Raw genomic sequence first — 10,459 nt, 5'->3', positions numbered from 1 at the left:
CACACACACACACACACACACACACACATATATATATATATATATATATATATACACATACATATATGTATATATATACATATACATGTAATACTGTTGCATTAATTAGCTAATATAGATAATAAAAATACCCATGAAATTCCTGCATATAAATACAAATTGTTAAATTGGACTAACTTATCCTATATTCAGTGTGGTTTCAGGTGAGAAGTGTCTTATGCTCACTAAGGCTCCATGTATTTAATCAAAAATACAGTAAAACCCACTAACATTGTGAAATATTATTACAGTTTAAAACTTTACTGTTTTATATATATTGTAAAACGCAATTTATTCCTGATGCAAAGCTGAATTTCCAGTATCATTACTCCAGTCTTCAGTGTCACATGATCCTTCAGAAACCATTCTAATATGCTGATTTGCTGCTCAAGAAACATTTATCATTATTATCAATGTTAAAAACAGTTGTGCTGCTTATTTTTGTGGAAATACCGTTTTCAGGATTCTTTGATAAATATACAAAGTTCAAAAGAACAACATTTATTTAAAATTGATAATTTTTAATAATTTTGATAGTGTTTAATTAAAAGAATTGTTCTTAGAGATGTCTGTTTATTTATTTATTTGATGTGCATTCTCCTTTGAGAAGCCTGCTGGTAGATTTTGGAACTTCTGTTATTCAGCCAAGTGGAAATGATTATCAGTCAATGCTAATGATCTCAATATGGCCAGACACCCAAGGCCCACATGATCTTGCATTACAAACAAAAACCACTTTGTCCATGCGGAAATTACACAAATAAACAAAATGCACAAGAAAATGAACTCACCCAGTAATTTCTTCCCTGCTTGCTGTTTGTGGATGATGGCGATCTCTGATTGGCAGGAAGCCTCTGAAACACATTGATTTCAGATCAGCAGTGAGAAAGACACCTCCACCATTATTCCTCTGGTACAGAGATTTTACCTGCAGGCATTATGTAATTTAGTATATAAATATCTCAGAAATAGATTATCCCACAATGCTGCATAATTTCTAGAATGTCTTTCTGTCTTAACGGTTAATGATTTTCTGTCTTAATGTCCTAATTTTCTTTCTCAGATGAACTTACACACCAGACTACACAGGTTGTATGTGCTTTATAGAGTGTACGGTAACACTTTACAATAAGGTTGTATATAATAATAATATTAGTATTTTAACATTATTTATTCATTTTATGAATAAACGATTCATTTTAACCATTAAAGGGGTGGTTCAGTGTTTTTTTCTCTAGGCTTGATTGTGTTTATGGGGTGCAGTCTAACATGTGTTAATGCTTCGTTTTTTAAAAAACGCATTATTTTTGACGTAATTTACCTTTATTCCACACCGCTCTGTCCCTTCTCTGAGAAACGCGCTGATCAATTTCCTTCTTTTATGAAGCCCCTCCCTAGAAATAGGTGATGGGCTCTGATTGGTTAGCTAGCCCAGAGTGATGTGATTGGCTAAACCACCTCTAGTGCGTGTCTAAATGTCCCGCCCCTCACCTCAGCGGCATGTGCTCCGGTTGTATTGTAAACAAAGGCGTCGTTAATATCGCTACCAGCTGTTTTTGTAGGCATTAAACTGCCAGAATTTTAAAAGACGATATCTCCGTTTGCATTGAACTTTCAGCGTCGTAACTTTACAGATATTGTTTATGCTCAAACAGCAACATTACACACTAACGTTAAAAAAGTGAAATCGCAATGAACCACCCCTTTAAAACATTTAGCTAATGCATTATAAACATACAGTACATGTATTGTATATTTATAAAATAACATTGAGAAGATAAATTATTTTAGTTAGCTCAGAACAAATGAACTAATGTTAACATATACAACCATATTGTAATGTTATCTATATATTTTGGAATACTTCATTCTCATGAATTCTCACACTTCAATACTCATTCTCATTGGCCATAGAAACATACTGTACTGGTTCTACTTTCATGTCTGTTTTGGTCCTGGACCTTCACATCAAAGTCTGATCTCCCTGTCAGGGTTTATTATGCCTTACGTAACTCTTCTGTAAATTTATTGTATTTAGTCCTATTAGGCAGTGCGCTTGTGTGAAGGTTTCTTAGCTAGTAGTACAGTATTGGCGCTTTTCCACTGCGTGGTACGACCCATATGTGAACACACTTTTGTGTTTGGCTGAGGCAAAGTAGTTCATGATTTTGATTTTCTTGAAAGCATGTGGAAAAGTATGCGTAAATCCCTATTCGGACAGTAATTGTTTCTTTTGGGGACATAAAGTGTTTTCAACATTTGCAGGGACTAGTCTGTGATTTTATTTCTATCCGAATCCAGAATGTCCGAGTTTTACCTCTCACCACCCTCGTGAAAAATTCACGTCGAATTACCTCCTGTTTTTTTGACCAACACCAAGGTGTGGTAATTTAATTGCTGTCGGAATCCAAATCCAAAAGTCATTTTGTAAATCGTTTTTGACTACAGCCAAGCACCATACAGTAACTGAACTTTGTAATTTACATGAATTGTAAAGATGGACACCTTCATTACTGAAATGCTGGAAAGTATAGTACAAGAACAATATTTCATCACTGCACCAATACAAATTTAAAACATGTATAATATACAATTATATACATTAAAAATATAAACCAAGTAGCTGGGTCAAATGTTTATCTTATGCAAATAAAAGGATGCATTAACTTTATTAAAATAACATCTATCATTTTGAGAGAAAATTCAACATACAATAAACCAATAGCGTGTCCATTTTCCTATTATTAAATAAGCTATTTAAATAAATAATACATAAATACATTATTTTCCTATTGTTAAATTAGGGGTGTGCAATATCAGGATTTTTGATTGTGGATGATTAAAATGTTTCCACGATCTGCTTTTGAAGAAATATCGTAGTATCGTGCTGCAGCGCACATTCTATCAGTTGCAGTTCTGGCGTCTCAATATACTGTACAACGCCGCATACATTCACATCAAATGTTAACTAAGCAGTAGAGTTACACTGCACTTATTCACAATTACATTATTTGCATGTGCATGAAAGCCTTGCCGGTTAAATATTTCATTCTTGTGCTGTTCTGACATGCGCTTTTTCTGAGTGTGTACACCTGATGCGCGTGCACACTAAAAAGCCCGTCAAACTGCACCTGATTATTGGACTAAGTTATCATTTGCATCTGATTGCGCTAATAATGTCAAAAACACACAAGGTTTACATATAAACACAGTTGGTTATGTCTAAAGTAACAGTAAACAGTTGAGAGAAAAACGGATGCATGCTGCTCTTAAAGTGACAGCAGACTAATAGTACTGAACATGCTGCTGCTTATCATTAAAGGCATAGTTCACCCAAAAATTAAAATTGTGTCATTATTTACTCACTCTCATGTTGTCCCAAACCTGTATTCATTTCTTTCTTGTGCTGAACACAAAAGAAGATATTCTTTTATTTTGACGAATGTGGGAATACTTTGAAGAATGCTGGCCCCCATTGACTTTCATAGTAGGTAAAAAATACTAATGAAGTCACTGGGGACCAACAACTGTTTGGTTCCCCACATTCTTCAAAATAACTTTTATGTTCAACAGAAGAAAGAAACTCATTCAGGTTTAAAACAACTTGAGAGTGAGTAAATGATAACAGGATTTTTATTTTTGGGTGAACTGTACCTTTAATGATAATAAAACAACAAAACATAAAGAGAAAAATCCCTCACTGCTCTTGACTGAAGAACTTTAATACAGTTGCTTTAATAAGAATCAATGTATAATTTATACAGTGAAGTGTATATAGTGTTTTATCTTTATATTTGTTCATTCAATTTCTTGAATGCTACTGCTAAATACCTGAAAAATAAAGCACCGTTTGTTTTATTTGTATATTATTCGTATTTGTAATGTGTATCTTTGTTCTTATATTTTTAATAACAAAGATAAAATAATGACAACGATTTTTTTATCTTCGCCACTTTGGCCTAAATATCTGCCATTCTTTTTTATTTTATATTTTGTTACCTTGTAAGGCTTTGTTTTTAAAATAGGGAAATTGGTTTGTCTGTACTGCTCAGACAACTTGCAAAATAGTAAAACCAACATGACAGAATGGTGATAAAATTGATTTTCCTGGAAAAAATCGTGATATATTTTTGCCATATTGCCCACCCCTATGTTAAATGACATTTTAATTTATTCATTGTCCAAGCAATGTGACTGACCATGTGAGAAGCACATTTCCGGGTTCGTATTTTCACAAACTCACACCTCCAGCATGAATTTATCTTCATCCCAATGCACGAGTTTTACGCAGATTTATTTATACAGACGTCCTCCTGAGAAACAATTACTGTCTGATTAAAGCGTAAGTTTACCTTGATATCTCTGAAAGCAGGAACACCACTCTTGGCTGGAAACGAGCCTGTCTCTGTTTGTGTCACATGACCTGAAGAAGGCTTTAGTGCACACATCACTCTTCTCTGAGCTCAGGCTGGACAGCTCTGACTGGTCGAGCTGAAGGTCAAAGTTTGTGTCCAGTCTGGAGAACATCCAGCCCAGAGAGTCCTTACAGAGAGGCACCTTACTCATGTCCACCACTGCACAGACATACAGAGCACCATTATGACGGTTATTAGGTTAGCACGAATATTAGCAGTTTGGATGTGTTTTGTGTGTGTGTGTGTGTGTGCTCACTCTTCTCTGGCTTCTGGAACTTGTATTTCTTGCTGGGATTGCCACTCTCATGAAGAACTGTGATCCACTCTCGTAATCTGCTAACCACTTCAGTCATCTCCGCATTACCACACTCTAGGCAGAAAAACACACAGAACATCCAACCATAGATAAATTAAACAATCAAGCACAACTGTACAGTTTCAGAAGTAAAAATCTCATTCATATTTTTCGTAGAGAAGTCTTTTTTAGAGATAATGTTTAGGGGCTGAGGCTACACAATATGTGCTTCTGTAGCAGTCACAAATCGGCGCGATTTTAGTTTGCCGAGTTTCCTGAGAAAGACTATATGAAGCTCAGCAGTGACCACCCAATGCCATATTTTCAATGACTTAATCGAGTCAAACTTCTTATGTATTTGTACTAGAATGAGCACTGATATATCAACGCCCATGTGTCGTCACATCCGGCTTTGATTAGTAGCATTTAAGAATTTTCGCCTGTATTATTGTCAATGGACGGTCACCAGTTTTGACAAGAAAACTGAACTAACTTTGTTGAACTTGACAATAAACATCAGTATTTCAGACGGTTTATTTAGCCTTACACCCCTAACGTGTACAGTCTTTACTCATATTTACTGTTTTATGAGATGTACGACCTTGTCTAATTCTATTGCTCTTTAATGTGATATGTTGTTTGCATTCTATTCTTGCATTTCTTTAATAAAAAAGGTGGTGAGACTAATAACATGAATAACATGTTATCAGAATAACATGACACCATTTTTGTTTTTGTTTTATCATACCCGATTAATAATTGTAAACTGTAGTTTATTTGTTTAGATGAAGTATCTGTGATGAACTGTATATCAATAAATCACAACAATCCTATGCTATGGGCACTTCCTTTGATACAGGCTACAGCGGAAGTTATTTTACGCTGCTTTTCGAAGCTTCCACTTTTCGAACGTGGAAGTGTGATAAAGGTCTATTAACCACAATTCATTTTGTGATTCCAGAAGATTCATGACCTGTAGGTTCTTCAATAAAAACTATGGAAGCTTGTTGAAGTATTTGTGACTTTTTATCTCACAATTCAGACTTTTTTTGTCTCGCAAAAAAAATCGCAATTCTGAGAATTTTTCTCAGAATTGTGAGATTTCACTTATGAACTCATTTATGAACTGTTCAGCAGATGTAACTTGGCCCCGTGTTTTATTTTTTTCATTTTTTTTTAAAGGTTATTGGTTCAGCACACCTTTATAGCTTAAATGATTGATTGCCAATAAAGGTTAGTAGACAACAGACCAATTAGGACATAGTTTAGAGTTGTTTTAGTCTATAAATAAAATTTTTTATTCTGTGTTCTGAATTCACTTGTTTTGTTTATTCAAATCCGCATAGTGTCCAAAACCCTACTTTTGGTGGTCACCTTAAATTTGACCATCATTTATGATGTGCTTACATTGATTCATGGCTTAAGTAGAATTTAAGCAGACAGTCTTGTACCCTGTTTTGGATTTTCAAATGCTTTTTTGCTTTGAATCAAAGGAAATGTGATTAATCTTGGAGCTTGTTGAATTGACTCAAGGCTTAAAATGCTAGAGTCTTAAAAAAAATGCCTGTAGAAAATACCAGTCATTTAATCTAGTTGAAAATACCAGGGTTGCTGAAAAAGTGTGCAACCACTGTTGGACTATATTGACTTATGTATAGGAATTTTCAAGTATACACTGTTCTAGCTTTACTGATCACAGCTAAACTTGATTGGTGATTTCATTAGGAATTTTCATTAGTGATTTCATTGCTGTTATAGGGATAGATCACCCAAAAAATATAATTACCCCATGATTTCCTCACCCTCAAGCCATCCTAAGTGTATATGACTGACTTCTTTCAGACGAATACATTTCAGATGAATCCTTTCTTACACAAATGCATCGCTTTGCTTTAGAAGGCATTTATTAACCCCCTGGAGCCTTGTGGAATACTTTTATGATAGATGGATGCACGTTTTGGGCTTCAAAGTCTCGACCACCATTCACTGCCATTATAAAGCTTGGAAGAGCCAGGACATTTTTTAATGGTGACACTGCAGGCTATAAAACCCATAATATTGAATAACACCAGCAATAACTGTGCCTGCTGGTGAGATTTGTACTTATCCAATGTATAAATAATTTCCAATTTACTTGATTGTATTTTCTGCATCCAGTGTGTTTTGTTTTGATATGTTCATTAGATTTAATAATCTGTGTATATTGTTTGGGGAAGGTTTGGGGTATTTGATAAATCTAGTTTTGTTGTAAGTAATTAATGAGCGTAACTGATTGAATTCTTGTAGCTAATGCATCATACATCTGTGCTGATTGTTGATAAGATGCAGTACTGGAAGGAAGGAAGGGTTGGGGCTTTGCATTCAGAAACAGCTGCGAGGGCTTATAGTCATGTTCTCTAATTTGGGATTTGTTCTTTTTCCATTCTTATGTGCAGTGCAGCTGAACGGAGGTGTCTACATGAAGAGCTTTGATCTCACTGATATTTGGTCACTGGAAAAAAAACAATATTCATGCTTTTCACCCCTTCATAAATCTATTTTGACTTCAGTTCCATGATCTTAAGTTTAGTTTGTGATGCTTTAAGCTCTAAGTTGTCACTGACAATCGTTTGATGGTGAATGTGACTGAATTTCTTCTATAGACCTGAAGCAGAGCAGCTGAAGACAGGACTTATGTTCATTGGGATAATGATGAAAACAAACATTACTGCACTGCACGTACACGTATACACACACTGTCACAAGCAATCTGGAACAGCAAACATTTAATAAGTTCCTGAGGGATTCAGTAGCTTTGAGATTCCACACAAAATACGACTAGTTTGGTGTACTGAAATCTCTTTGCTGCTCTCGTTGCAGATGAAAACATGCCAAGTACCCACCCTAAAGGGTACACATCCCTTCCCACAGCTATAGAGATGAAAGATTGGTTTCAGATATAGAGTAATTTGTTGGTTCATTAAGTAATGACATGAGATACTCATCATTACCATTTATTAGGGCTTAAGGGAGAAAAAAAATGTCTCAGGTTACTTATGCAACCATGGTTCCCTGAGTAGGCAACGAGTTGGTGTTTTTTCAATTTATGCTTCAGACACGGGTCACGACGAGGCGTTCCCCATAGCGACCCCTAGAGGACGGAGTTCGAAGTTCCCATGAAAGGGAACAATGTTTATTTTGAGCTGCAAATTATTTTGTGTGACAGATCGAAAGATTGCTTGAAAGCAATGCTTGTGGTTGTCATTGGTATTTCGCCATTTCTTTCACAGTTTGCGGTTTATTGCCCATCTGTGGCTTCATGAACTCATGAGCAGGGTTTTCACGACATGTACCCCTGGTGATTTTTTTTCCCCCCAAATGAAACTGACAGTAAAGCTCTCAAATTTTTGGAAGGATGACTAAGCGAAACTCAACTCTGCAGGCTTCAGGAATCTCAAGTTTAAAACAATGTTTCGACTTCAGCTCTCTTAAGTCTTTGTATCTCATTATCACTCAACTGACCAGTGTTTGTTTTCTATTAAAAAGATTTTGGGCCTAAAAATAAAGAGGTTCAAAGCATTCTCAATGCCTTTGAACATTTTTGCTACAACTTTTGCTTACACTGTTTCTATACAGTACCTGCATAGTTCTGATCAAATCAGGGCTCCAGAGAGAAAAAAAAAAGAGAAATAATTTTTATGTTGTATTTATTATAGTTAAAACACTCAAATAAAGTTTCAGCCTTAAAACTGGAAATTATGTTAAACTATATATTATTTTATTATATGTATTGATATATATTTTAGATTTTTTTTTAAATATTAAAACATTTTTAGATGAGTCTATTATAATATACTTTATTTTTTCAACCAAAAAACTGCTGTAATCACGTATCTTTATTTATTACATGTTGTAATAAGAACAGTTATAAATACTAAGTAAATAGGCTGATGTAAATCTCACAAACCTAAAATATAGCTGTTATACAGCACAATAACAGTTAATTTCAAATCAGCTTGAAAATGACTCTGTCAGCTGTAACGACTCTAAATGATTCACTAACTGAGTCAGTCTGATTCAAACCACTAAAAGGAACTTGAGGCTGTTTCATGAAGCTTTTTTGGCTGACTCATAAAAAGAACCATTTCATAAAAGGCCCATTCATACCAAAAATCATAACTATAAGGATAACTACATTAGCCTCTAATGTACCAATACACAATAATGTTATTATAACCATGTGCTGTTGTTCTGTTGTCTGCCACTGTAAATGCTCAAGCTTTTAAAGCAGGATGGATTCTGATAGGCTGTCAATGTTTTTAGCATTCATCAGCTAGAAAAAAAAATAATTTCAAAAGTGATTCCAACTATATCATTCCTGCATGTCGTTATTGTTATAGTTGTGGTGTGGACTTGCGGACACGATTTTTAAAACTATATCATTATCATTATAGTAATCATCATGTGAACAGGCCTGAAAGAGTCAGTTTTTCATGATTCAGACATCAAGGCTCATGCTGCGTTTGCATATCTCAAGCCCGGAATATCATAAGCTATGTTTCCATTCAAAGTTGCGGATTTTACTTAAAAATGGAATACTGCATAAATAATTTTGCGAATAAATCCATCCATGTGTTAAAGAGAACAAAATAGTCACTTCCTGGGAAACTGGTGCAAATTATCACTAATAAAAATGGATGTTGCTGGAACTGGGGAAACCACTGTAGCTCATAATGGCACATGCAATAACAAAAGCTGTCATGTTAACTTGCATTTGGAGGAGGATGTCTGATGTTTGGGAACGCAATGGTGTGAGACAGTTCTAAGAGGTACTGCATAGAAATACACTCGAAACCATTGTGAACACTACTATAATGCCGGTAAGCATAACACTCACATATTCTTCATATTGTGAAAAAAATCAAATTCCACACTGTTCACTTTCAAGTAGCATGTTTTTGCGTGTCTGTGTGTGTTTTATGCGTCTGCACGCGTGGGAGGGTTAGTGATTTCATGTGTCAGTAAGTAAGAAGGCGAAAGAGCTTGACCTGTTTAAGTGTTTTATTTTTGCAGCTGAAGAGTGCACGTGTGTGTGTGTGTGTGTGTGTGTGTGTGTGTGTGTGTGTGTGTGTGTGTGTTTCTTCGCACACTTGCTTCAGTTTTTCCATCAGGCCAAACTACGGACTCTCCCCAAAACCCCGTCCAGCAAAACTACTGCATGATGTCATCTGTATATTTTCTGTTTCTTTCTTCCCTTCTTCTTAACAGGAAGTGTGGCCCCCTACTATACCCTTACTCTTCCACTCTTGGACAGGAAGTAGCTCTACCTCCTCTTCCTGTGTAAGCAGCAGGAGGTTGCGCAAATGTGGCCGCAAACAAACATGCGTGTAGCCGTAAATGCGTAAAGGAACTGCATATCTATTACGGGACACACTGGCCTTGCTTACACCTGGTAGATGCGTGGTGTAATATGTGTCTCAAATGAGCCTTGTTTCTTATGTCTCAGCAAGGCTGCATTTATTTGTTAAAAAATACAGTAAAAACAGTAATATTGTGAAATATTATTACAATTTAAAATAACTGTTTCTACTTTAATATTAAGATGTAATTTCTTCCTGTGATGCAAAGCTGAATTTTCAGCAACATTACTCCAGTCTTCAGTGTCACATGATCCTTTAGAAATCATTCTGATTTGCTGCTCAAGAAACATTTCTTATTATTATCTGTTCAA

At 35.3% G+C, this 10,459-nt stretch overlaps 1 protein-coding gene across 3 annotated transcripts in view; it reads right to left on the bottom strand.

The window, feature by feature from the left end:
- The window catches only part of LOC107702382 (testican-3-like), a 34,641-nt gene that overhangs the window by 5,101 nt on the left and 19,081 nt on the right, over positions 1-10,459 (bottom strand). For all 3 annotated transcript variants that reach the window (XM_016504683.1, XM_016504684.1, XM_016504685.1), the window contains 3 exons: positions 4,711-4,824; positions 4,392-4,613; positions 831-893 (listed from right to left, as the gene is read on the bottom strand). In XM_016504683.1, coding sequence (XP_016360169.1) covers positions 831-893; positions 4,392-4,613; positions 4,711-4,824 — 399 coding nt within the window. The remainder of the gene's footprint in view (positions 1-830; positions 894-4,391; positions 4,614-4,710; positions 4,825-10,459) is intronic.

The sequence above is a fragment of the Sinocyclocheilus anshuiensis genome, unplaced genomic scaffold (genome assembly GCF_001515605.1).
Source record: "Sinocyclocheilus anshuiensis isolate Anshui unplaced genomic scaffold, SAMN03320099.WGS_v1.1 scaffold86, whole genome shotgun sequence".
NCBI classification, from domain to species: Eukaryota; Metazoa; Chordata; class Actinopteri; order Cypriniformes; family Cyprinidae; genus Sinocyclocheilus; species Sinocyclocheilus anshuiensis.
Note: the sequence above shows the minus strand (reverse complement) of the source record. Positions and strands in the feature narration are given on the sequence as shown.